The sequence below is a fragment of the Leptomonas pyrrhocoris genome (genome assembly GCF_001293395.1).
Source record: "Leptomonas pyrrhocoris isolate H10 chromosome Unknown, whole genome shotgun sequence".
In the NCBI taxonomy this organism is placed as follows: domain Eukaryota; phylum Euglenozoa; class Kinetoplastea; order Trypanosomatida; family Trypanosomatidae; genus Leptomonas; species Leptomonas pyrrhocoris.
In genome coordinates, this window is record NW_015438357.1 from 2,673,632 (window position 1) to 2,700,881 (window position 27,250).

Below are 27,250 nucleotides of genomic sequence, written 5' to 3' on the forward strand. Positions count from 1 at the left end.
ACCGTGTTTGGAACGGAGATGGGAAGAAGGATTCAGAGCATTCGTGCCTTGCAAGAAAAAGAGGGGGTAGGGTGAGAGGGGGAATAAAACCCAAAGACGTGCGCTGTGGTGTGGACCCGTCGGAGGGAGTCGCCAAGATAGATCGCTCCGGCAGCGACAGAAAGTATAGGTGCTTTCCTCTCTGCTCTTTTTGGAAGAAGTTGGTGGCTCCGGACAAAAGTCGGATCTTCGGGCGCCTGTAGACTACGTCCTTCTTTGGCTGTCCGTCTTCTTCACTGCGCTCCCGTCACTGTGATCAGCAGAGAGCAACAGCTCCTCAAGTTCAATTCCCACGTGATAGCTGCCTGACCTGAAGCGCTGCGACACACGTACTGAATCTGCCGCTGCACTCTCTTTGTATCCCTCTTACTGGAAGCCTTGATGAGGCCGCTGACTCAATGCGGTAAACTCTACGTGAGAAAACTAACGTTAAGGGTTCAGCTGGAGAATAAACAGGTACTGAGGCCGTCCCTCAGCCGATAAGTTGTGACTCGTGTCAAATCAGAAAGACTTAGAGCAGTTACGCGTTTGACCTGACCAACAAAAATGCGTGTCCGCAAGTTATGAAGGGCTTTTTGTGGTGAACAGTGGACTGGCAACGACAACAGGGCTTCGATTTGCAGTATGAACCTAGAACGGAAAAGTTACCGAAAACAGCGTTACGTCTTGTCAAATGGCCTCCAGGCAAACGATCTCGCTGCTTTTGTTTCAAAGCAGCAAGGTTGCAGTGCTGCCGTACCGAAGGTGGTCAATGAGGAGCTCCATCAACTTTTTCAAATCTTCCACGAGTACTCTGATCTTTGGTATGTAGCATTGGACACCTCAAAAAGGATTTACTGATACTGCCTTCCTTTTCGTGCGCGTAGCCGAAATAGAAGTCGGATTACTAACCAGCGCTGATAAAACTTGCATGTCGCTTTCGTGCTGAAGTGATACTTTTTTTTGTTTTTCTAATGTGCCCCTTCGCAAATTGCGCTTTTACTTCGCGCATCGCTAGTTTTTCTACGAAGACATGAAGCTGGCATTAAGTAAACTTCTGATTGCCTCATTCTTTCCGTTGGTACACTATGCATCTGAACGTGAGCAAATTCAGCTATGAAATCCGTTCCTTCTCTACCATGAGAGTCACAGCTCATAGGATTGCTCTCGCTTTCGACAAAGGAAGTACCCGCTGCTTTCAGCGCGTGACAAGCTCTCTCCCTCCTCCAGTCACTGTTACTTCGTTTTTGATCTTCTTTCCTCGTCTCCCATCAACTTCCATTCCTTCAAAAACGTACCGCGACAGTAATTTTTTTTTTTTACTAGCTGCTCAACTGCACAGAGTTAGAATCTGTCGTGTTTGCTACTATTTCCTTTGTTTTTCTTTTCTTTTTACTTTCTGAACATAACAGCTTTCATTTGAAGAGGATGAACGCTGACGAGTCTTCTTCTTTTCGGCGTAAGCTTGCGGAAAGCACTAAGCCAAAGCCTGTCGCAAGTTCACAAATGCAGGCAAATGTAAATATCGGCCTTGCGCGATCCCAAGACGCATCACAACTGTACAGGTTCCAAGACCCGTCTACTTTCACGTTTCTGAGCTCGTCCGCGGCATCCGAAAGACTTACACGGAAACTTCGTGGAGCTGAGTACGCAACACGCGCGGCGGAAAATGATAATGCTACTTCGGGGTCCGATGAGAAGTATATCGAGCTGCTGCGAATGATCCAAAAGGCTTGCCGCCGTCCCGCGAAGGTCGCCAAGGATCGTGTAGCTCCCGATGACGAACCTTTGCTCCGCAATATTCACACAGCCGAAGATGCCGTCGCGTTTTTCACGGCTAACGGCAGTTCGACCAGCCTCAAGCATGTTTTCCTCAATTGCGCTCCAAAAGGCGTGAAATTTCGCCCATACGACCTGGTGGTTACGGAAAAGGGCTCGGAGGAGCCTGAGCATTATATTTTGAGCGCCACAGGTATCGTCCACATGCGCCCCGGGCGGCCTTCTGAAGTCATGACGCTCGCAGATTACATGAAAGAATCTTCTCTTTTTAACATTCTACAAAATATTCCCTTTTTTAAGAATTTTCTTTTGTACAAAGCGTTTCTTCGTCTGCAGATGAAGCTACGCCAGCGCAAGTATGCCGCCATACGGAGGGCTTTGTCGAAGGACCTGCTTATTGCGAAGCCAACATTTGCCTACCCCATCCTCGATCTTGTGAAGCATGCACACACCATTTCTGATGCGAAATTGATCGAGTACGTTCCGCAAGGCAAGCATGATTACGTGGTGGATGATTTTGCCCTGTCCCAGTCGAGACAGCGGCAGAAGGCTTCCGTTTTTGTGAACGGTATTATCGAGCGCATGGAGGAGAAGGTCACAAAGCTTGTTGAGGTACTTCAGCATCGCGCTGACGTTCCAGATATCAACACGCGAGAGGCGCTGGAGCAGTACCTGCTCACGATGGCCGTTGGAGAGGGAGCCGACACCAGAGCGAAGCGGAAGGTCAAGTCTATGAGCGACGCCCGCGAGGATTTGGAACGGCGAATGCGAGAGTTGAAGCGAAGCCTGGTGGAGTACTCGAAACTGCACCTCTTTATCCGTCTTGTTGACTTTCTGGCATCTGAGCAGCTATTCTGTCGCGTGCTTTCTGTCGCCCAGACATTCCTCAACACCGTGCGCGGACAGATGCAAAGCGAGGTTCGCAAAGTTGGTTTTCAGATATTTCTCCATCCTGAAGATACGACCATTGTGTTTGATCCGAAAGAGGAAGTTTTACGCGACGTCTTTGCCAGCCTGCTCTCTGGTTGCACAGATGCTGTTACCATCAGTCCCCGTCTTTGCGCTCAAAAATACCTGAAAGCACTGTTTCCCATTTCGCCGAAAATCTGGAATATTGGCGATGAGTTGCGGTCGAACGCGAGGCTTGATTATATCCACTCGGCGCTTTTGGAGATTCTGCACAATGATTACGAGAAGGCAGATGTGCGCCTCGTGACGTATCTCACTACTGTGCCGCACATTCAATTTTTGCAGAAGTCATGGGAGGAGGTCGAAGATGCGTGTAAGCAAGAAACCCGCGAAAGTGTTTTGTCTGCAAATAGCCTGGCAAAACTGTACCGTCGTTTGCAGGAAGCTCAGGACGCCCTTCGCGTGCTCATTGCGTCTTATGTGGGGTGTCTTCTTTGGATCAACGCGTCAAAGTTGAAGACGGAAATCGAACCCCGCATGGTGATTCTGCGTGACGGAATGAATTCCACACTCCGGGCCACCGCACGAGACCTGATTCGGGAGCTGAACACGTTCTTCAAGCAGAAATCACAGGCAATGAATGAGCGGCCGCAGACCTTACGAGAGTTTGCAGACTTTACAGCGGAGTACAAAGAAATCGTTTCAATCGCACGCGAGACCGACGCAAAAATCGCGCAGGCGGAGGCGCTTTGTGAACTTATGGACCGGCAACAGGTTGAGTTTCAGGACGACGAAGATAAGCAGCTGCGCGAACGTACGCTGGGTAGCAGTTCTTCAAGTGGGTCTCTGCGCAGCGTTTTCGACTCGGCACGCCTGCAGGCGGGCGAGTTCATCGAAGAAAACATGCCAACACACGTCGACACACTGCAAGCCGAAGTGGCCAGCGTAGAGGAGGAATGTGCCGGTCTCAACGAGATGCTTCTCGGAGAAGAGTTTGCAGCCTTGTCAGATAACACGGAGCCGTTGCTGCAGTATTTGATTGACATAAACGCTAAGCTCACTGAGATTGAGGCAAGAGAGGAACAGCTGAGTCGGTACGCGAAGCTATTTAGCCAACACTCGTTCGACTGGTCGTTTATCAGCGACGTCAAGGCACTTTTCCAGGCTCGCGAAGAGGTGTGGAATCTTCTCACTACGTTTAACAAGAAGACTGAATACTGGTTCGAGACGCCTGTCAAGGAGCTCGATACCCTCGAAATGGAGGAGCAGGTCAATCTTCTTGTCCGCCGCGCCGGCGTCGTTAATCGCACTATGCTCGAGCGGAATTACGAGGACGAGGTCGCCCCGCACCTGATAGAGGAGCTGCGGTCTATCCGCGTCAACATGGGGGTTATTCACGACTGCGGAAACAAGCACATGACACAGGAACACTGGAATGCGGTGCTGAAGCAGATCACTGGAAATGCGTACAGCTACCACGACGACTTAAACCTCAACGCCTTGGAGGAATGGAACATTTTCGCGTACAAAGAAGCACTCTCGGAACAGTCTGGGCTGGCAACTGGTGAATGGAAGATTTCGAACGATTTGGACGCAGTGAAGCAAATCTGGGACGCTTTGGGCTTTACGACAAAGCCATACAAAAACCGAGAAGGCGTCTTTATTTTGGATCAGCTGGAGGATGTGATTCAGCAGTTGGATGATCACCAAATCGAGTTGCAGACTACCATGGCGTCCCGCTTTGTCGCCCCAGTACGTGACAAGGTGGAGAAGTGGATTCACGACCTTCGCCTCGTCGGCGACGTAATTGACGAATGGATCACGCTGCAGAAAAACTGGATGTACCTTGAGTTTATTTTCTCGTCTGAAGACATTAAGGAGCAGCTACCCGAGGAGAGCGGCATGTTCGACAACGTGGATCGCCTGTTCCGCTCGCTGACCTCAAGGGCCAACAACCAGAAGAACGTGTTCCAAATTTGCACTGAGGAAGGCGTCTTAGAGGACTTGCAGGTCAACAATGCCAACATCGATCAAATCCAGAAGAAACTGGAGGACTACCTGGAGACGAAGCGCATCGCCTTCCCACGCTTTTATTTTCTGTCCAATGATGAGCTGCTTTCGATTTTGTCAGATGTGCGCAACCCCAAAGCGGTGCAGCCGCACCTGTCCAAGTGCTTCGACTCCATCGCAACGCTCGTGTTCTCCGACGAGGAGTGCTCCGAGATTGTCGGCATGGTTTCCGGGGAAGGCGAGCAAGTGTCGTTTGAAAAGCCAGTGTACCCCGTCGGCAACGTGGAACAGTGGCTTGCTGAGATTGAGCGTATGATGAAGGCGTCGCTCTACATGCACATGCAGCTCACGCTAGAAATGGTAACGCAGCGGAAGCGCGAGGAGTGGATTTTCCAGCATCCGGCGCAGTGCATTCAGGCTGTGGACATGATTATGTGGACCGGACAAGTGGAAGCCGCCATCGACGGCGCATCGCTTTCCTCCTATCACAAGGAGTATCACGGTCAGATTCTCCGCATGGTGGAGCTGACGCGGCAGCCGCTCTCGAAGCTGCAGCGCATCCTCGTCGGCACCCTCATCGTGCTCGACGTGCATAATCGCGATATTGTGCAGAATTTGAGCAGCGAGCACGTCGTGAGCCTTGACGACTTCGCCTGGTACCAGCAGCTGCGCTATTACTGGGAGGACAGCGGCCGCAAGGCACGCAGTGGGGAAAAGAACGTCGGCATTCATCATTGCAATGCACACTTGTGGTACGGCTACGAATATCTTGGAAATCAAGCGCGGCTCGTCATTACGCCCCTTACCGATCGCGCGTTTTTGACGTGCACGAACGCACTGGCCATGAATCTTGGCGCCGCACCGCAGGGTCCGGCTGGTACCGGCAAAACCGAGTCCGTGAAAGATCTCGGCAAGGCTCTCGCGCGGCAGGTGGTCGTCTTCAACTGTTCCGACGGCATTCACTACAAGACTATGTCGCGCATGTTTGCAGGTCTGGCGCAAGCTGGCGCGTGGGCCTGCTTCGATGAGTTCAACCGTATTGAGCTGGAGGTGCTCTCCGTGATTGCGCAGCAAATGCTGGACATCACGACGGCGCTGACGCACAAGCTGACACGTATGGACTTTGACGGGCATCCGATCCAGCTTAGCCCAAACTTCGGCGTCTTTATCACGATGAATCCTGGCTACGCGGGGCGCACGGAGCTGCCGGACAACCTCAAAGCGCTTTTTCGGCCCATTTGCATGATGATTCCAGACTACGCCCTCATCGCAGAGATCATGTTCTACTCCGAGGGGTTTTCCAACGCGCGCACATTGGCGCAGAAGATGGTGCAGCTGTACAAGCTGAGCTCCGAGCAGCTCTCCAAGCAGGACCACTACGATTTCGGTATGCGTGCGGTGAAGTCTATCCTGGTCATGGCGGGCTCCCTCAAGCGACACAGCGCAAACGAGAGCGAGGACATGCTGCTCATCCGCGCGATGCGCGACGCCAACGTGCCAAAGTTTCTCCGCGACGACACCACGCTCTTCATGGCACTCGTCAGGGACCTCTTCCCCACCATAGCGATGGAGGAAACCCCCAATACGCTGTTGGTGGACTACCTGAAGCGGCAGTTGGTGGACGACGGTCACCAGGCGGTGGAGGGGATGGTGACCAAGGCGATGCAGCTGTACGACACCCTGCTCGTCCGGCACGGTGTGATGCTGGTCGGTCAGACCTTCAGCGGAAAGTCGACTGTGCTGCGCACGGTGCAGCAGTCGCTGACGCACATCAAGGAGGATGGACACGGCACCGGGGACAACACACCGCTCTTCAACAAGGTGCACCTGCTGCAGCTCAATCCCAAGTCCGTCTCTATGGGCGAGCTGTACGGCCAAGTGAATGAGATCACCCGCGAGTGGACGGACGGCATCCTCAGCAGCATCGCCCGCGGCATCACCCGTGCTGCGCTGACCGAGCCGGACCGGCAGTGGGTTGTCTTCGATGGACCTGTCGACGCGTTGTGGATTGAGAACATGAACACCGTATTGGATGACAACAAGCTGTTGTGTCTCTTCAACGGTGAGCGCATTAAGCTGCCGACCACGGCAACGTTCATGTTCGAGGTGCAGGACTTGCGCGTCGCATCGCCGGCAACGGTGTCCCGTTGCGGCATGGTGTACTTGGAACCGTACTACCTGGACGGTCACCGCGGCTGGGTGCCGATTGCGCGCAGTCTCGTCGAGAGCAAGGCGAAGACCGATGCACGCCTGCGCAAGGATCGCCTGTTGGAGCTGCTGCAGCTGCTGCTGCCAGACACGCTCGAATTTATTCGCACGCACTGCCACGAGTGGATTCCGTCCGTTGATGCGCAGCTGGCGGTGAACTGTGTGGAGCTCCTGCAAGGGTTTCTTGCGACGTGCGAGGACGAGAAGGTGTGGCCGCGCGAGGCGGTTCGATCGGACGACGAACCCGCCGGCGATGGCGACGAGGCGGACAACATCCAGCGCACCGACACGGATATACTGGCAGCCACGAAGCGCAGTTCTTCCGCCGCTGCCGCCCGTCCCATCCCCAGTACCCCCGCGGAGTTCGCCCGGCCTCCCATCACCAACGCCTCCGCGGCCACGCTGGACGAGAGTCGACTCTTCGACATGTACTTCTTCATGGCGTTTGTGTGGGCGGTTGGCGGCAATCTGCGCGATGACTCCCGGGAGGCTTTTAATACGTTTCTGCGGGAGAAGGTGGCGGTGGCACTGCCAGGGCTGCTGCCGTCGCAGGCAACCGCTGCGACTGCCACGGCGGCCCCTGAAGACGCCAATGTCAGCGTGTACGACTACGTGGTGCACCGCCCGTCCATGCAGTTCATCACTTGGAACCACCTTGTCCCGACGTTCATGTACGACCGCTGCAGTTCGCACTTTGAGCTGGTGGTGCCAACCGCAGAGGGGGTCGCCTTCAACACGCTGCTGAGTGTGCTAACGTCGTCATCGCAACACGTCTTGGTGAACGGTGTCACCGGCACCGGCAAGTCGCTCGGTGTGCTGAACTTTCTCACCAACTCCCGCCACACGGACGAACCAACAAGCGCGTGGGAGTCCTTCAGCGTCGTCTTCTCCGCCCAGACGCGCAGCAAAGACATCGAGGATCGGCTGGAAAGCAAACTGTACAAGATCCGCAGCACCGCCCTCGGCCCAACCCCAGGCAAGCGCGCGATTCTCTTCGTGGATGACATCAACATGCCCACGCCAGAGGTCTTCGGCGCCTCGCCGCCGCTTGAGCTGCTGCGGCAGCTCATCACGCAGCGCGGCTTCTACGACACGCACAAGAGCCCCGCCGCCTTTAAGGAGATCCACGATGTGGTGATGCTCGCCGCGTGCGGTGTGCCGGGTGGCGGCCGCAACGAAATGACGCAGCGCCTGACCTCGCGCTTCCACCTCATCTGTCAGCCCGCCATTTCCGAGTCGTCGACGCGGCGCATCTTCGGCTCCCTCCTGTACGGCTTCCTGCAGCAGTGGGACTCGGAGGACGTTCGCGGGCTCTCCTCGAAGCTCGTCGCCGCGACGTTGGTGTGCTACGAGCGCATCACGCAGGAGAAGCTGCCGACGCCGACGCGCTCGCACTACACCTTCAACCTGCGCGATATGGGTAAGGTGATTCAGGGCGTCATGCAGACCTCGCCCCGCGTCACCACGTCCGTCACCGCCTTCCACCGCCTCTTCCTGCATGAGGTGTCCCGCACCTTCCACGACCGCCTCGTCGACACGAATGATCGCAAGTGGTGGTGGTCGACGCTGGCGGACGTCTGCAAGAACGTCCTCGGCGAGACGTGGGCGCCATCGTTCGAGGAGCTCATCTTCGGCGACTTTATGCGCCGTGACCGCGCACACTACCAGGAGGTCACCGAGACAACTGACGCCATTGCCCATACGCTCAGCGAGTACCAGAACGGGTACAACATGGAGTACAATAAAGAAGTGGACTTGGTCTTCTTCAAGGCCGCCGAGCAGCACGTGGCGCGGCTGTGTCGAGTCCTTCGTCAACCCCGCGGACACGCTCTGGTGGTGGGGATGGGCGGTACCGGTCGGCAATCCCTCTGCAAGCTCGCCGCCTTCATCTGCAACCTCCCTGTATACGAGGTCACCATCACACGCACCTTCAACATGACGGAGTTCCACGACAGTCTTAAGAAGGTTCTGCTGGAGAGCGCGTGCCGCGACAAGCCGGTGCTCTTCTTCCTCTCCGACACGCAGCTCGTGAAGGAGGAGATGCTGGAGGACATCAACAACCTACTCAACACGGGCGAGGTCCCAAATCTGATGCAGTCGGACGACATCGACCAGATTGTGGAGGCGGTGCGTCCCTACGCCGTCGCCGCCGGCAAGCGTGAGACACGCAACACGATTTTCTCGCACTTTGTCAGCATGTGCCGCGATCACGTGCACATTGTGTTGGCCATGTCGCCGGTAGGTGAGCAGTTCCGCCGTCGCCTGCGCATGTTTCCGTCTCTCGTGAACTGCTGCACCATCGACTGGTTTGACCAGTGGCCCCGCGACGCCCTCTCGTCCGTGGCGCAGCGCGTGCTGGTGAACCTGTCGATGAGCGAGGAGGACAAGGCGAACCTGATCGAACTCTGCGTGTCGATTCACGTGGGTGCGCAGGAGGCCTCCGAGGAGTTCTACGCCGAGCTGCGGCGCCGCACCTACACGACCCCGGCGTCATATCTCGGCCTCCTCACGAGTTATCAGCAGCTGCTGGAGGAGCAGAACAGAGTGGTGACGGTGCAGGTGGAGCGCTACCAAGGCGGTCTCGACACCCTACGCAGCACGCAGACCATGGTGGATGAGATGAAGATGAAGCTGACCGAGATGCGGCCCAAATTGATCGAAGCGGCCAAGGAGACGGAGGAGATCATGGGCCGGGTGGAGCAGGAGCAGGCGTCGGCCGAGACGGTGCGGAAGCAGTGCGCGGAGGAGGAGGCGGTCGCGAAGGACATCCAGGCTGAGGCCGACGCCATCCGCGGCGAGTGCCAGGCGGAGCTCACGAAAGCGCTCCCCATCTTGAAGGCAGCCGAGGACGCCTTGGCGGAGCTGCGCCCGGATGACATTCGCGAGGTCCGCAGCTTCCTGAAGCCGGCCTCCCGCGTGGTGCTGGTGCTGGAGGCGGTGCTCATTCTCTTGGGCGAGAAGGACCTGAGCTGGGACCGCGCGAAGCTTGTGATGAGCCGCATGGACTTCATCAAGGATCTCCTGAACTACAAGCGCGACGACTTGACGGAGAAGATCATCAAGGCGTTGCAGAAGTACGTGAACAACCCTGACTTCCAGCCGGAGGAGGTGGAAAAGAGCTCGAAGGCGTGCAAGTCGCTCGCGATGTGGGTGCTGGCGATGAACAACTACTATGAGGTGGTGAAGGTGGTGGCCCCGAAGCGCGCACGCCTGGCAGAGGCGGAGGGAAAGGTGGCCGTCGCAACGGAGGCCCTACAGGAGGCCCGTTGCCGCCTGCGCAGCATCGAGGAGAAACTCGAGGCGCTGCAGGCGGAGATGAAGGAGAATGTGCGCAAGAAGCACCAACTGGAAGAGGATATCGATCTCACGACGGTGCGACTGGAACGGGCCGAGCAGCTCATGAGCGGCCTCGGCTCCGAGCAGACGCGGTGGGCGCAGGCGGTGACGCAGCTGACGGAGGAGAAGGCAGGCCACGCCGGCACGATGGTGCTGGCAGCTGGTGCGGTGGCCTACCTCGGCCCCTTCACGTCAACGTATCGCGAGCGCCTTCTGCGTGCGTGGTACGACAAGTGTGTGGCGCTGGAGCTCCCGGTGGGGCAGGCGCAGTTCCAGCTCTCCAGCATCATGGACCCTGTTCGCATTCGTACCTGGTCCCAGCAGGGCCTGCCCACCGACCACTTCAGTGTGGAGAACGGCGTGGTGGTGCACAAGTCGCACCGATGGTGCCTCTGCATCGATCCTCAGGGGCAGGCCGTGAACTGGATTCGCTCGATGGAGCGAGAGCGTAACCTTCGAGTGGTGAAGCTGACCGATCCAAGCTACATGCGCACCCTCGAAAACGCGATTCGCGTTGGCCTGCCGGTGCTCATCGAAAATGTCGGGGAGTCCCTCGACGCCGCATTGGATCCGGTGCTACTCCGGCAAACCTACCGCTCGCAAGGTCGACTGCTCATTAAGCTAGGCGACAGCGAGGTCGACTACGACCCGAAGTTCCAGCTGTACATGACGACGAAGCTGCCGAACCCCTCCTTCTCGCCTGAGCTGCAGATTAAGATGACGGTGGTGAACTTCACGGTGACCCCGATCGGTCTCGAGAACCAGCTGTTGGCCGATGTGGTGCGAGTCGAAATGGCGGAGCTTGAGCAGCGGGCTGATCAGACGGTGCTGGACATCGCCCACGGCAAGGATGAGCTGAAGGCGTTGGAGGACAAGATTCTCCAGCTCCTCGCCTCCTCCACGGGCAACATCCTCGACAACGAACAGCTCGTCAACACGCTGCAGGAGGCGAAGCGGACGAGCGAGAGCGTCGGTCACGCTCTGCGGGTCGCGGAGGAGACGCAGCGCGACATCGGTGCCGCGCGCGATCGCTACCGCCCCGTCGCGCGGCGCGGCGCCACCGTTTACTCGGTCATCACCGAGCTGGCCCGGTTGAACCACATGTATCAGAACTCACTGGACTTCTTCAAGCAGCTCTTCGTGCTGACGCTGAAGCAGACGGAGAGGAACGATGACGTCGAGCAGCGCGTGGCGACGCTGCTGCCGGCCGTGACGCTTCGGTCGTACAACACCGTCTGCCGCGGTCTCTTCGAGACGGACAAGCTGATCTTTGCGGTGCTGCTGTATGTGCATATTGCCCGCCAGGAGGGCGCCGTGGCCGACGACGAGTGGTCGTTTATGCTGAAGGGCAGTGAGGGCAAGCGGTACGTAGATGAGGAGATTGATCCACCGCCGGCGTGGATGAGCCTGACCTCGTGGAATGAGCTGTCCGCCTTGGCGGCGACGATTCCTGCCTTTTCGCCCTTCAAGGACGCGGTCATGGACCACGAAGACGCGTGGGCTGCGTGGAGCGCGAACGACAAGGCCTACGAAGGCTACCCTGCGAGCTTGGGCTCGCACACAGGCTGGCAGCGGCTGCTCGTGCTGAAGGTGTTCCGCGAGGACCTGCTAAACTACGGCCTGTCGTTGCTGATTGAGCAGGAGTTGGGCAAGGCGTTCACGGAGAGCCCGGCGTTCGATCTGGAGGGCTGCTTCCAGGACAGTGCCCCTACCGCGCCCATTATCTTCGTGCTGACGCCCGGCACAGACCCGACGCAACTCTTCACGGAGTTCGCGGAGCGAAAAGGCTTCGGGTCTCGCAAGATGATGCTCTCACTCGGGCAAGATCAGGGCTACAAGGCCGAAGAAATGATCCGCATCGCCAGCACCGAGACGGGTGCGTGGGTCTATCTGCAAAACTGTCACGTGTACTCCTCCTGGATGCCATCGCTGGAGCGCATCTTGGAGGATCTGACGCGTCGCGATGTGCAGCGCGACTTCCGCCTGTGGCTCACCACGATGCCTGTTGCCTCCTTTCCGGTGCTGCTGCTGCAGTCCGGCGTGAAGGTGGTGAAGGAGCCGCCACAGGGCCTCAAGGCGAACATGCGCGACACCTTCTCCGTCGCCGTAACGTCCGAGTTGTGGGACAGCTGCCCACGCAACCCGTCGACGTGGCGTCGCATGCTGCTCTCCCTCACCTTCTTCCACGCGGTGATCCAGGAGCGGCGCCGCTTCGGGCCGCTGGGGTGGAACATCCCGTACGAGTGGAGTCAGCCGGACTTCTCTGCGAGTGTGCAGGCCCTGCAGATCTACCTGCGCGACGAGGGCGACGCCGTGCCGTGGAGTGCTCTGCGGTACATGGTCGGCGTCATCAACTACGGCGGGCGTGTCACCGACTTCCTCGACAACCGCTGCCTTGAGACCATCCTGGAGAAGTTCTTCCACGAGGGCATCGTGGTGCCGGACACCGAGGTGGACTTCTCGGCGGATGCCGTCTACTGCATCCCGGCAGACACGACGTCGTTGACGGACATCCGGGCCTACCTGAACGACCTCCCTACCTTCGAAAGTCCGGAGCTGTTTGGCCTGCACGCCAACGCCGACATCACCTTCAACAAGAACACGGTGCGGCGTCAGCTGGCGGCTATCCTGTCCGTGCAGCCGCGCACCAAGGCGGCGGCCGGTCGCAGTCCCGAGGAAAAGGTGCTGGAGCTGGTAATGGAGTTCCAGCGACGGCTGCCCGCACCGATCGACAAGTCACAGGCGCACCCCGACACCTACCGCCTCACGGATGACGGTACGATGATCTCGCTCGGGACGGTGGCGAGTCAAGAAATCCTTTTCTTCAACGGCGTCCTCGCTAAGCTGAGGCGCACGCTGAGTTTATTAGCGAGCGCCATCAAGGGGGAGGTGGTGATGTCCGCGGAACTCGAGGCGATGTTCGACGCGATTCTGCTCGGCCAGGTGCCGAAGTTGTGGCACGACGGCGGCTACCTGTCCCGCAAGCCCCTCGCCTCCTGGTTCGAGGATACGCTGCAGCGCACGGAGTTCTTCCGGGAGTGGAACGACCACGGCGCGCCGACGAGCTTTTGGATCTCAGGCTTCTTCTTCCCCCAGGGCTTTCTCACCGGTGTCCTGCAGACCCACAGCCGCCTGCACACGATCCCGATTGACGAGGTCAAGTTCCGCACTAACGTCACCCGCTGCGAGCTGCCGGAGGACGTCATGGAGGATGTGGAGAGCGGGGTGTACATTCACGGTGTGTTTGTGGAGGGAGCGGGCTTCGACCTCAAGGAACGCACGCTGATGGAGAGCAAGCCCGGTGCACTTTACACGCCGATGCCGGTCATTCACCTGCAACCGGTGCGTAGCGGGGAGACGACGGCGACGGACGAGACGTACGCCTGTCCCGTGTACAAAACATCTGCGCGTGTGGGTATGCTGTCGACGACCGGGCTGTCGACGAACTTCGTTGTGTCGTTGGATTTGACGTCCACCCCCGGGGTTCCGCCGCAGCATTGGATCGACCGTGGTGTGGCGCTGCTGTGCATGCTAGATGATTAACTCCCCCACTTAAGACGACATCCGTGAGTAGCTATGCTCTCTGTATTATTATTATTGCTGTTACTCTTGATCGAAAGTGATATCATCGCTTTTCTTTGGAATCGTTGTTGCGGTCGTTGTCGGTTCGTTCACTGATAGGTATTTGTATGCTTTTTTGGGGGTGTTTAACGTTTACGTTAGTGAACGGATGAATTTTTCAGGTGACTTGCCCTTCACATGTGCGTTGATCGGTTTTTTTTGTGTTTTTTTTTTTCTTCTTCCTCTCTCGTTCTTTCCCTCTTTAGGGGGTGCGCTTGCAGGCGAGAACGCTGCGCAGCGCCTTTGATGTACACGATCATGCAAATACGGGTTTTTTTTTTTGCTTCTCAGCTTCTTTCTTTCTTTTAGAGTTGCTGTTTACTATGTAAAGCATCTTATGTTGACTTGTTTCATTTGCTTTGTGCATTTGAGCCACAGCGAAGGAGTACCGCTGCCTCGTTGGAGAGATCAGCGCATCAGCTGCACATTGCTCGCATGGATGTAGAAAAGTGTAGTGACGTTCTGTTTTTTTTTTTTTTGGAAGGAGGAAAGAAAAGGCAGATGCCACGACTGCAAGAAACACGATGAAGTATGCGCGTTTTTTCTTTTTTTTTTAACTAGTGTGAAGGTAACACAGAAGAAAGAGTCGAGACGCGTGGACTCCGCAGCTTGTCTCTCTTGGTAGAGGCTTCTCACGGCTCGATGCGCGTTGTTGCTTTTCTGCAACCTTAACAGCACCACCTTTTCCCCTGATGGATTGCAGAATGCTAATACGAAGGTGTGGTGGCGAAAAAGGTCGAGCTAACTTCCTGCTTACACACAAATAATTGTGATGTAACTCTATGATCACTTGCACCTTCTTTTTCCTCCCCTCTATATTGTGTGTTTTATATGGAATGTGAACTATCCTCATCGAACTCTTCATCTAATTCCGCACACACTCTGCTCGCGTGTACTCGCGACGTGGCATGAACGTTCGCGATCATTCTACTCATTTCTCTCTTACATACCGATGCCTTTCACTACTACTGCAACTCATCTTTAGCAGCTAGCCGGAGAGTCGTGAAACGTTGCGGGTGTTCCTGCACCTCTCACTCTCGCAGCTTTTCCTTTTCTTTCCCCTCCACAGGGAAAAGCTACAGCGGCGGCCGACTGCGGTTTTCCTGTTGTTGTTGTTTTTGCGTTGTCGTATCGTTTTTTCTTTCTTCAAGGAACCGAGAGAGAGAGAGAGAGAGAGGAGAATTTCTGTCTAGCATTGAGCTGCCGGACGTGTAGTGCTTTTACCCCCCCCCTCCTCGTTGCACGTTGAGTGTGCTCTCTTCTTCGTGGTGGTTTGGCGTGTCGTTGTTGGCGCACCATTCTTTTTTTATTATTATGATTCTGCCACTTATCTTCATATTGCCCACTTTAGCACCTTACCTTACGGAATCGCGTAAAATCATATGTATCATTTCTTTATTCATCACAGTTCTTTCTTTTTCTCCTTTTATCGTTTGTCAGGTAGCGTTGTTTCATGTTTCGAAAGCCGTCCTGCACGGCGTGCAGTGCCGCACCTCGCCGGGTAGCCACGTCCATCACCGCGACCTCAGCTGCATACTCGAACAACAACACAACAGCGGCAACGGCACTCACCAGCATTTTCCTCAACGTGTCAAAGCGATTCTTCAGCCGCAAGTCAATCGAAGAAAGCCTCCCTTCGCACATCAAGGTCGATCCCCATGCGCAGGCGATCAAGGATAAGGAGAAGGAAGGGATAGGCAGAGACGCCTACGCCAGCGGCATCAACGGCATCTACGGCAACCGCGCGGAGTCTGCCATGCGAGGCATGCTAGGCCCGAAAGGGCAGGCCGACGCTCGCGAGTCACGCGCGGTTCCTATTCTAGGCCGTGCTACCGTGCAAGGCACTGAGTACACGCTCGATCGCTCGACCGTCTTTGAGCACTGGCGCTACCGCTGCCCTGAGCCGGTGGGGTGGCACCTGTCCAAGCTGGGCTCCGCGACGTGCAAGATGGTCGACAACATCGGCGAGGCGGTGGAGTCGCTGCAGCTGCAGATTATTAAAGGCTGTAACGTGTTTGAGATAGACGGGTCCGCCTCGGAGATTCACCAGAGCGTCGCACGCGGCATGTTCGAGGCGCTGCAGGCCTTCGAGCTAGACCGCAGCGGTTTCGTTGTGGTAGCCCGCTGCGGGCTGATCACGCAGCCACCTTTTCAGGAGGAAATCACGAAGGTGGAGACGTCCAACACGGCCGCGGTGCGCAACCGCATCATCCCACTGTTTGAGCGGTACAAGGCCTCCTCGCTGCCGGCGACGTCGCTCAAGTCTGGTTTTCGCATTAGCGAACTCGACGATACTCAGCTAGCGCGACTGAACTTGCGCCGCGTCAACCACAGGACCGCCGCGGGTCTCTCCCCGGACTGGCTGGATGCCTTCTTCACAAACGTGGCCTACAACACTCGTTTTGAGTGCATCGACGTCTTACTCCTCGAAGGCATCCACACCTTGTTTGACGGCCGCCCGGACGAGCACGTCGACGACGACGTGTTGCAGCTCTTTGCGTACCTTGAAAACCAAGTAAAGCAAGGGGTGCTGCAGTACTACGGCATCTCCTCCCCGCATCTCGCCTCTCCGGTGCCGCGCAACTACCCGAAGATGCCGCCCGATGCGATGGTGCCGGAGCACCTTCGACAGCCGCCGAAAGAGCCGGCGACGATCAACCTTTACCGCCTCATGGCTTTGGCGGAGCGCGCGGGTGGGAAGCACCACCACTTCCGCTTTGTGCAGTACCCCTTCAACCTTACCCAACATCAAGCGATGAGCGCACCGCTCCCCTACGACGGCAGACACACGCTCGCCACGCTGGCCAAGGCGCTGGGGCTGACGACGCTTGGCTACAGCCCGCTCGAAACGACGAACCTGATGCAGCTGCCGGAGCGCTATCACAATTTCCCCATGGAGGCGGACCTGAAGGCGCTGCGCATGAACTTCTTCACCGTTTGCGAGCGCTGTGTGCTGAAAGAGATGGAGGTGAAGGAGTCGCTCGACAAAGGACCCGACACGCTGCCGCCCATCGAGGACCTCTTCGTCGCCAGCGTCTACCTCGCGGCGCAGCGGCAGTTCACGAACGTGTTCTTCTTCTCCTCGTGGGTGAATCACTACATGATGCCTCGCTTCCGCCGCGCCATCACGCGCTTTAGGGAGGCGTCGGGTGCCGACATGAAGGAGTGGGCGAAGCAGTACGAGCAGCTCATCAGCGACATGCTGCGCATGCGGCAACGCATGTTCGAGCACAAGCACGGCCGGCGCGCCGCCAGCTTCAACATGGCAATCGACCACATCAGCCCTACCTTGGCGCGGTGCCCCATGCTGAACCAGAAGGCGATTAACTTCGCCACCTACGGCTGCGACGCCTTGCTGTGCGGCTTCCACGTCTCCCGCTACTTCCACGAGGCGACGGAGCTGAATCCGGCGAAGGACGGCAACCTGCCGATCCCGGAGCACGAGATCATGGCGTTGTGTGAGACGGAGCAGGTCAGCTACGCGAACATCTCCCCGCCGCACCCGTACATGCTCGAGCCGCTCGTGACGCAGAACAAGATTTCGAAGCAGCGGCAAAAAGGCGCGGAATACCTTGTCCAGGTTGATCCACAGAATCCAAAGTTTCCAGACATCCCAGAGGAGCTGGAGGCGGAGAGCGAGGCGGAGGACCACCACGTCGTCGACGGCGAGACGATCGCTGCGGAGAAGACGAAAACGGCGACGGCGGAAGAGAAGTAATGCTCCCGTAATAGGCAGCTTTCTGCGCTGGCCACACGAAGGTTAGGCGCCCTCTTGCCTGACCTCTCAGGCAATATGTCACAAGAAGCACCATAGCAGAGCACCTGTTGCGGTTACACGGCGGCAATTCATTTGCCGATCACCTGGAGCTGCTTTCGCGGTGTTGCCACTGCACGCTGAGTTTGCGTCACTCGCGCTCCGAAAAGCTGCCTGCAACGAGCTGGGAGGAGCATCTCCTTTATCCTTCTGCGGACGATCCTGGATTATCATCATTATTGTTATTTTTGAAGAGGAGAGGTGAGAGGGAGATGGATTCTGAGTCCGCAAGCCTCTGATGCATGTGTGTAAGCTGCACGCTTCGCCGGTTTTTATTTATTTTTGACGGCTCCTCTGCGGTGAAGAGGCCACATTGGTGGTGGGCCGTCTATCCTTTTTTGTTCCTTCGCATCTTCGGGGACGAGGTGGAGATATTTGTTTTCGTGTGTATTTGTGGTGTTGTGGCTGGTTCGAAGGCCTTTCTTCATCTTTTTCTATTATTATAATTAGTTTTAAGCAACTGATTTTTTTTGTCGACCACGAGATGATGCCGGCGTGGGAGAGACACTCTGCCCTTCCCCCGCCCCCCCCCCCTCTTTGAGACAGGCGCACGCTCACACTCCAGAGTGCATCGTGCGGTGTTCGTTGTGCCTCAAACGCAGCATAAACACCAGCGTAGCGCACTTCTTTGGTCTTTCTTGCACGTGGAGGATCAGCTGAGCAACGAGGAACGTCTTTTTGTTTCTTTGATTGTTTCTTGAGATGTGAGGTTGTCGCGTATCACGGCACCCATCTTCTCGTTAACAGCGTGCACTAACTGATGCATAAGAAAAAGCCAAAGTCATCGAAGAGGTGCCCAACGTGATGAACGTCCGCGTATGAGAAACGTTCAAGTGCGCTGATCATAATCGCCACACACACACACACACAACTCCGCTCTTTGTCGTTTCATATTTCTTCTTTCCCCTTTCTCTTTTTCTATTGTTTTCAGTTCGTTATTTTTTGCGGCGCAGACACCGAGTGGTTATTTCCTCATCTTCCTTTTAAAAAGAAAAACCAGTTCTTCCTCTGGCAATCCCCGCTCGTCTGCCCAGTACGAGCCAACAGCTGTTTTTTTAACGTTCTTTAACGGCATACACACCGCATATAAGGTACGCATCTTAAAAAAAAGAAACAGCATTAACAAAAAGAAGGCAAGCTTTTTTTCTTCTAATCGTCTCCTAGCGCCAGAATGATGTTTTCGCGAGTTGCCGTCGTCGCGCTGGCGCTGCTGCTCGGCACAATCTGCGTGACCCACTCGGCCTTGGCCGGCCCCATCCTGGAGGTTGCCGTGGACCACGCGATCATGTTCAACCGGCAGTTTGGCTCTCAAACAGACATCCCCTACGGCAGCCGTGCGGTGTTGCTGCGCGGCGAGATGGTGCGCTACGCCGCTGGCGCGTCGAGGACCTATTCTGGCTACACCGTCTACGTCCCGTGCCGCGAGCACTTGAGCAAGTCCGCCGTGCAGCAACTCGCCGGGTCGACGCGGACGGCCTCCGCTGCGAAGGGGCTTGTGCTGGAGCTGTGCGATACGGACACTGCGAATGAGCAGGCACTCGCCCTCTTCTTCGCCACCGCCGCGGCGGACATCCCCATCTACTTTCTGCCGCGCGGCGAGGCGTCGCAGCAGCTGGCCAAGCTACTGACCTCCGCCGCAACCCACAGCGGCTCGACGGATCGGGTGGTGCTGTCCATCGGCAGTACGGTGCGGACCACCGCGCCAACCGCGAACCTCACGCTGCCCACCGCGCTCATTGAAAGCACCTTCACCAACCGGCCCAAGGAGGCGCGGAAGCTGGGGGCTTCCTCGCTGCCGCACGTCCTCGTCACGGCACATTTTGACTCCCTCGGGGTGGCGCCGACGGCGCTGACGAACGGCGGGGCGACGGGTGCGGTGGCGGCGATGGAGCTGTGGCGCCGGCTGACGGCCGCCCCGACGGTGCAGGAGGACGGCGTGGCGGCTGGCACGTCGCCCTACGCGGTGACGATGGTGCTGGGCAGCTCGTCTCGTTTCAACTACGCCGGCACGAAGTCGTGGGCCGCGCAGCACTCGGACGCCGAGCTGGACCGTTTCAAGGTGGTGCTGAGTCTGGATGAACTTCTGTTGAGCCCCGACACGGCGGCCGACGCCGCAGACCTCTACCTGCACGTCCACGACTCTTTGCTGAAGCGCCCGCATGGTCAGCAGGTGGTGGAGCAGGCGGAGGCCGTGGCGAAGGCGCACGGTATCTCCCTGAAGGTCGTCCCGGGAAAGACGAACTACCAGCATTACGACCTCAAGTTCGAGCACGAGGTCTTTGCCAGCCGGCAGATGACCGCCATCACGCTCTCCGCGCGTCGCACCCACCACGTGGATCAGATCTTCCGCGACGTGCGGCGGCCGCCCTTCACCGCTGCGGACACCGCAGAGCTGACGAAGCGAGTCAACTTTGTCGAGGCCCTCGTCCGCGTGCTTGTGTCGGCGGGCGACAAGGATGCGTCGCTGCAGTGGCCGGGCTCTGCTTCCTACGTCATGGGGATGTTGCACTACGCGAGCATCTCGCACCGCTCCACCGTCTCCCACAGCGGCGCGGACTTGAAACAGTACGCGACGGCAGTGGAGCATCAGATGCGGGCGCAGGCGTCGGTGGCTCAGCGTGCGGGCTCGAGCACGGCGACATCGACTGTGACCTTCCTGCGTCTGCGCATGCCGAGCATTACCCTCTCTGGCCCGTATGAGGAGAAGATGGCCGTGTTCTTAGCCAAGTCCTACCTTTTTGAGTGCGGTGTAGCGGCCGTGACGCTGGTGGCGGTGCTTGCGTTTCTCTATGTGGAGCTCGGCGTGTCGGGCATCAAGAGTCTCGTACTGGATTAAAACACCTGTGAACTCTGAAGGTCGACAGCGAGAGCAACAAGGACACACACACACACACACAAGGGAAAACGTGCATTTTGGTTTTAACGAAAGAACGTAGTAGGCGCGGCATGCAGCAAAGGATTCAGCCTTCCCCCTTGTAGACAAAAAAGGAAAGAAAAACAGGTCGTGGGTTTGTTGCCGTTGATATTTGTCGGTGGCGTGTGTGTTTATGCGTGGTGAGGGTTTTTATCTCCGTTTTCTGTTTTGGCTTTTGCTTCCGCGTTGGCGATATATGTTATATTCTCTCCTCTTCTGTGTGGCTTTGTTGTCTGGCGTGAGTCTGCCTTCAATGGTGGCTCAATACATAAGTCTTTTAACTCAGCAAAAAACCCGAAATAAAACATACAAAGAACGCTTCACAGGGAACACAGGAAGCTGGTGCATTAGCACTCTATGAGGTCCGGCCCCCCCCCCCCCTTTCCCCTTCCGCTGTCTCCCTCTGTTTCTGCTCAACTGGATGTGGGAAAGGGGTAACTTGTACGGTGCCGGAACGATTCAGATGAGTCTCCCTCCCAAAAAGAAAGACGGCGTTTGCTCAGTCGTTGCCCTTTCTTCTTGGATCGTCGGCTTCTATTATCAGTATAGGACCGTTTTCTTCATACCCTTCTAACGTCCTTTTTTGAGGAGTTCATGGCCCTAATAAATTTGGTGGAATACGTTAGTGCAGTTGCACTATCGTCTGCAAATGCGCATCGTCGTCGCTCACTTTGGAGTGTTTTGGTGACTCCTGAACAGGCACTCGGCGGTGTTGTCTGGACGCGGATATTCTTCTTTATTTCTATTGTTTCTTCACCTCTCCTGCATTTTCACCTCTCTTGACCTTTTGTTTGTGTTTTCCAGCTTCTTCCCCTCTCTTTTCCTTTCCAGGCTGCCGCACTTAAGAAGCCCACGGTACAGAAACCGCATTATCATCCCGTCTCGACGTTTGACACCTCCAACGAATTCTTTTTGCTTCTCCTCGCTCCTCTCCTGTCGGTATTGACGTATATTTCTCAGCTGCGTTCTTCACAAAATAATAGAAAAGGGGAAAGGTGGGCCTGCTGATTTTCCTCTTTTCTTGTCAAAAGGAAAGTATATATATATATATATCGTTGTCACAACTACAGCTTTCGTTGCTCGTATTCTTCTTTGCTTCACGTACGCGCTTTCGCGGATTATTATTATTTGAGCTGACTTGACTTGTTGCAATTGTTGTTGTGGTTTTGAAGGTGTTCGGCGTGTTAGTTGAAGGTGCTCGCGTTAATCCTCTTCGCTTCCTCCCTCCTCTTCTTCTTCGTTGCCGCTTAAGAACTTTTTTTCTGGCTTTCTATAAGCTGCACCCGAGAGACTCGCGCTCAAACATTTTAGTATAGATATATACTAACTGGCATCGTCCTTGACCTGCTTTTAAAGTGAAGCTTCTGCGTTTGCGTGAAGCTCTACTTCGCAGGACCGCTGCTTGCGCACCCACTCGTTGCCCTTCTCTTCCCTTGCGTGTGTGTGTGTGTGTCTTCGTATCTTTCGGAAATCAAGGGAAAACGCGCGGGGAGGAAAAGGCACGTTTGTGTTTAGTCGACGGGTAGCGAATCAAGAGATATAGATACGAATATGATGTACCATCGCGCGCTCCGATTTGTGCCAGTCGCCACAGGACGGATGGCACGCCCGGTGCACCAACGCACGCTTCACTTTTGTGTCTTGGCGACGTCTGTAGGCCACCAACGGGCTGCGCTCGCCGAGTCGCGGCGCTTCCACGGCGATCACGGGGATCGCGAGAAGCCGGTCCAGGTGGAGTTCACGCTGCCAGACGGGGAAGTGAAGACGGTGACGGGCTACGAAGGGCAGACACTTCTCGACGTGTGCGCGGAGCAGGGCTTGCCGATGGAGGGCGCCTGCGGTGGGTCCTGTGCGTGTTCGACCTGTCATGTGTATTTGCAGGAGAAGGCGATGGACTTGTTTGAGGAGGCGACGGATGAAGAAAACGACATGATTGACCAGGCGTTCTACCCAGAGCCAACCTCACGTCTGGGTTGTCAGCTGCGCCTGAAGAAGGGCGTACATGATGGATTGAAGGTGAAGATGCCGCGAGCAACGCGTAACATGTACGTTGACGGCGCTAAGGTGGTCCCGCATTGAAAACTGGTGTCTTTTGTTAATGCCTCCCACCCAACATCTCTCTTTTCCTTTTGTGAAGCACGCGCGAAGCAAACGGTCATGTAGATTTATCGCCCTTCAGCTGCGCAGACATTCACATCCCAGTAGGCTTCAACGAAATTAATATTAAAAAAAAGCCACAGATCGTGAAAAGGCTTTCTTTGTGTGTGTGTGTGTGTTCTGTTTTGTTTTGCGTTGACTGATCTCACACATTGGTACTTTTGATCTCTCTTTATACACTATCCTTTCACCGTCCTGCTCTGTTGAAGTATCTTGTTTCTCCCTTCCTCTCCAAGAGAGTCCCCTCGCTGCTGCAGACGATAATGCACTTGCATCTATATATATATATGCTCTTTTTTTTTATACATCTATTTTCTATCATTATCATCATCAAGTCGAGCCTGTGAAATAATGCGCTGCACCTTATGCGGATTCGAAGGAGCCTTGCGGAAAGGCGATGAGATGTGCGTATTATTTATAAAGCACGACTTTGAGGAGGTGTGTGTGTGTGTGCGTATGTATGCGGAGCGAGCGCGGCGAACTACTTTCACTGGGCAACGCTGTTTACAGGATGAGAGCGAAGCAATGGAAGCGCCAACAACAACAAACACAAACACATATATATATATATATATCTTCACAGTTCTGCGATATCAGGCATCTCATCGAGGCATCTTCGAAGCTCTTGGTGTCGTTCCTTCTGTTGGTTTTTGCTCAGCAACGTCAAGCCACTTTTGCTGGATTAATGCGGAGGTTCTCGTTGTGTTTTTTTCTGAAAGAACAAAGGTTTTTTTTCACCCCCGTAGCCGTCTTTCCAAATCTGCTGAATTCGAATCTGTTTCATCTACATCTCTGTCTTCTCTTCTTCCGTTTTTTTTTTTAGAAAATCAAAGTATTTTTCACCTGGAAGATTCGCCCATCTTCGTTTTATTATTACCCATTGCCTTTCCACCTGCCATGGCGTCCTTCTCCCCTCTTGACAGTTACAAAGCACGCAGCCGAGGCCTGATGCCGACGGGCATCGTCATCGACAAGTCATGCCGCGTGTACGTGACGCAGATTCCTCTCGAGCGCATCGAGCGTGACGGCGCCAACGCGATGAAGGCGGAGTTCGAAGTTTACGGCCCGCTCGAGTCGTATAAAATGTTCACCGACCGCTCCGGCCGCTTCGTGGGCAGCGCCCTCTGCACCTACCGCAACCCGGCAGATGCCTCCATGGCCATCTACTGCATGGACGGCGTCGAGGTGGAAAGCTCCACCCTGCACGTCGAGCCGGCCAAGGAGCACGGCGTGGTACTGCTCTCCGGCAGCAGCGGCAACAGCAGCAACAACCGCGATCACAGTCGCGGGTTTCTGCGTGACACGCGCTGGCAGTCCGCGCGTGGTGGCCGTGGTGGAGACGGGGCACGGTGGCTGAACGCGGGGGGTGCGGGGGACGGGGAGGGGACAAAGGCGAACGGCACAGACGGGTCGGCCACGTCATTTCCGCACGGCGAAAGTATGGACAACGAACAGGCAGAAGGCCCCGTCAGCGGCGACGGCTTTGGTGCCTCGGCCTCCGAGGAGGAAGGGAAGTGGAGCCACGACAAATACGAGCTCATCGCAGAGGGGAGAGACATGGACGAGGTCCTTGGCATCCGTCGCCCGATGCGTGGTGGGGCGCGTGGCCGCGGTGGCGGTCGCGGTGGCGGCATGGCAGGTCAGCGTAGTGGCGATCGAGTGGCCATGGCGTTTGAGAGGTACATTCACGAGCGAGACGTGGCGGTGGAGGACAAGTCGTTGCCGCCACCGCCCGCCTACACCGATGCGGTCGCAGAGACCCCCACGGACGCCAACACTGCGGTGGCCAGTGCGGCTGAAAACGTAGAGACAATGGGGGAAATCGCCTTTGGCGAGGATGAACCGACGACGACGGTGACAGGCAAAGAGTTCGGTGCGCTGCCGGGGGAAGCGAAGGAGGAAGCTTAGAACTTGGTGCGTGAGCTTTGCTGGATGTAAGAAAGCCTGTGTTGCCTGCACAGGCAGCGCGGCGTGTGCAGGCCACAGCATTTTCTCTCTCTCTCTCTCTCTTTTAGTCGCCGTTAAAGATCTTTGTGACGCCGGTGAAGTCGCGCTTTTGGTTGTTGTTGATGCTGTGTTCATCTGAGTCGGTTAAAGAAAAACGATATTAAAAAAACAACGGGGACTCTTTATGAGAATTCTTCGGAGACGCAGCACCGTCAACTCTTTTTTTTCATCCGTTCTCATTTTCTAGTATGCTGTGCGGTGGCGAATAGACGAGGCTTGCCGGATCCTATCTCCCGTGCGGCTGGCTGAAGCCTTCGCACTTATTCAGAAAGGGCACTCAGATGCGGCAGCAACGGTTCTTCTTCTTCTTTTTTTTTTGATTGTCGTTGCTGCTGCTTTTCTCCGCTGCGACGTCTCTCGCGGCGGTTCGCACGGAGACGTACGCGTGGTCGAGGTTCGAGGTGCACCTTGTCTATGTTGCGTAATCCTTTTTGTTTTCCCTCTCCCCCTCTGTTAATCCTCCCCCTTTTTTTCGATTATTATTTCACAATCACACACACACACACACGCATGTCACCCCGATACACAGCACCGTAAAGTACTGGACGGCGCAATTGCTCTTGTGTCGCAAACAGCAAACGCCGACGCCCGGCACGAGTGCCTGCCAAATCGCGAAGACGAGGCGAACTCTACGGGAAAAAAAGGGGGCAGGGAGGTGCACCAACCCAGTTCGAAGGAGTACGGACGATGTTCCTCCGAAGGCCTTTGCAACGAGGGTCCGCCGGACAGGTGATCTTGCCCTTCTCCTGGCTGGGGTGTGCCTCTGCGCGGTCCTTTTCCTCCACCACCGTTTTGCAAAAGAAGACGATAAAGAAACGGTCAACCAAGCGTCCTAAACATGAGCGGAAGCAGCCACAGCCGCAGCGCCTTACATCTCCTACGGTGGTGGCCGCAGACGAGGTGAACGGTTCGACAAAGGCAGCAACGCTTCAGACTGCCCATCCAGTCTGTCAGGCGGACTCCTCTGCCTCCGCTGCTGCCTCAACTTCGACAACAACCGCTGCGAGAGGCGGCATTCGGGAGAAGGAGCGAGATCTGCTGCGGTACTTTGGTCGTGCTCGCCACCACTACGACGCCGTGCCGCTGCACAAGGCGACGGCGGCGTTGCAGTGCGCTTCCAACGCCCAGGCGAACCGAGTGCCCTTCGCGACGTTATTTCCGTCGCCGACGGTGTCTCCTCCACGAGCTTCGCGTACCTCACTGATGAACGCGGAGGGCGGGGCGAACGCGTCCCTGTATGCCACCACATCCGATGACGCACCTTACACTTCTCCGCCCTCAGTGGATGCGTCGGCTTTCGCGGCACCAAACCTGTTCGTTGGCTACGATCACAAGCTGCGTCAGTTCCCCGACTGGACGAGGGCACGAGCGCTAAACACACGCTTTGGCAGCGCGGTCGATGGTAATAAGCTGTTTGGCGCTCGTGAGGTACCGCTGCTGGACATTTCGGAAGACACATCGACGGTGTGGGCGACGCTGGGGACGGCCTGGGAAGAAGTACTTCTCCGCTGCTCCGCGTCGTGCAGTGCAGCTCTGTCGATTCCTTCTCATCAATCGGTTTGCTTTGTGGTGTGCTTTGCGCAGACGCGACAAAGCTTTGCGATTGCCTCCTCGATGCATTTCATGGCCCAGGACGCCGTGCAACGATGCGCGGCGAGTCCTGCGGCGGCTTCTCCAATTTTTGCGGTGGTGCCGATCTACGTTGGTGTACACGCACCCCTCGCCTCCACCCATCGCGGCGAGCGTCGCGGCACCAAACAGGCGCAGCGAACACTGCACAGCTGCGTCGAGTACGCGTCTGGAGGTCTCTACACGTGCTCGGCAGTGACGCAGTGTCTTGCGCGGATGGAGCCGCGCACCTGCGCCGTGCCCTCCACGGAGCCTGGACAAGACGCGCGTACGTACCGCCTCGACGCGCACGTCTTTTTAGTATCGGATACGTGGCTGAACGCGCGGAGTGTGGCCGACTTGTACGCTGGACACCTCCGTGCATCGGATGCGGGTGCGGCCGCCATGCACATGGCCGATGCTACATCTGCCCACGAGGAAAGGGAAGGGGCGGAGGGAATTCATGCCGGTGTAGTCCCCATTTTTGATATGCTGAACGTGAAGAAGGACACCTCCGCAGCGGGCACTGGCGCCGCGACGGAGCCAGCCATGCCGTTCATTCCCGATGCGTCGCGGCAGCACGTCCACGTCTTTCCAGGGGTCGTCTTTGACCAACTCAGCCGGAAGGAGCAAAGCGCCTTGGGGGCTTTTTTGTGGTGTACGATGGAACGTGTGTGTGGGAAGGGCGTTGGTTCTGCGTAGCGCGCCTCCAAATTGAAGCAGGTGGACGAAAGGTGGGGAAATACATATATAACGGAGGTGATACGCTTTTTGCGCGGGCTGGCGAAAATGGTTTCGTCGGACGATTTCTGCTGCCTCCTGTGTTGATTTGCCCGCATTAGCACTTCTTCACACAACTTTAATGAAGG

General features: G+C 56.3%; 6 protein-coding genes across 7 annotated transcripts; all 6 read left to right on the top strand.

The window, feature by feature from the left end:
- Nucleotides 1-1,446: 1,446 nt before the first annotated feature.
- ABB37_00897 (putative dynein heavy chain) lies at nucleotides 1,447-13,803 on the top strand (the record flags this gene model as incomplete). The annotated part of the gene is made up of 1 exon (XM_015797278.1): nucleotides 1,447-13,803. One exon carries the CDS (start codon nucleotides 1,447-1,449, stop codon nucleotides 13,801-13,803), a length of 12,357 nt encoding a protein of 4,118 aa, XP_015665286.1.
- A 1,061-nt stretch (nucleotides 13,804-14,864) lies between these two features.
- Nucleotides 14,865-17,599, top strand: ABB37_00898 (putative mitochondrial hypothetical protein; the record flags this gene model as incomplete). The annotated part of the gene is made up of 1 exon (XM_015797279.1): nucleotides 14,865-17,599. The coding sequence occupies exon 1, from the start codon at nucleotides 15,335-15,337 to the stop codon at nucleotides 17,597-17,599; it is 2,265 nt and encodes a 754-aa protein (XP_015665287.1). The 5' UTR covers nucleotides 14,865-15,334.
- Nucleotides 17,600-18,624: 1,025 nt separating this feature from the next.
- ABB37_00899 (putative mitochondrial hypothetical protein) lies at nucleotides 18,625-20,531 on the top strand (the record flags this gene model as incomplete). The annotated part of the gene is made up of 1 exon (XM_015797280.1): nucleotides 18,625-20,531. The coding sequence occupies exon 1, from the start codon at nucleotides 18,867-18,869 to the stop codon at nucleotides 20,529-20,531; it is 1,665 nt and encodes a 554-aa protein (XP_015665288.1). The 5' UTR covers nucleotides 18,625-18,866.
- Nucleotides 20,532-21,411: 880 nt separating this feature from the next.
- On the top strand, nucleotides 21,412-22,688 carry ABB37_00900 (putative mitochondrial electron transfer protein; the record flags this gene model as incomplete). 2 transcript variants are annotated; one of them, XM_015797281.1, is made up of 1 exon in its annotated part: nucleotides 21,412-22,688. In XM_015797281.1, the coding sequence occupies exon 1, from the start codon at nucleotides 22,161-22,163 to the stop codon at nucleotides 22,686-22,688; it is 528 nt and encodes a 175-aa protein (XP_015665289.1). In that variant the 5' UTR covers nucleotides 21,412-22,160. The 2 variants fall into 2 exon arrangements, with proteins under 2 accessions (XP_015665289.1, XP_015665290.1); XM_015797282.1 differs by having other exon boundaries at nucleotides 21,439-22,688.
- Nucleotides 22,689-23,587: 899 nt separating this feature from the next.
- ABB37_00901 (hypothetical protein) lies at nucleotides 23,588-24,674 on the top strand (the record flags this gene model as incomplete). The annotated part of the gene is made up of 1 exon (XM_015797283.1): nucleotides 23,588-24,674. Exon 1 carries the CDS (start codon nucleotides 23,664-23,666, stop codon nucleotides 24,672-24,674), a length of 1,011 nt encoding a protein of 336 aa, XP_015665291.1. The 5' UTR covers nucleotides 23,588-23,663.
- Nucleotides 24,675-25,300: 626 nt separating this feature from the next.
- On the top strand, nucleotides 25,301-27,083 carry ABB37_00902 (hypothetical protein; the record flags this gene model as incomplete). Its single annotated transcript, XM_015797284.1, has 1 exon — nucleotides 25,301-27,083. The coding sequence occupies exon 1, from the start codon at nucleotides 25,461-25,463 to the stop codon at nucleotides 27,081-27,083; it is 1,623 nt and encodes a 540-aa protein (XP_015665292.1). The 5' UTR covers nucleotides 25,301-25,460.
- Nucleotides 27,084-27,250: the final 167 nt, after the last annotated feature.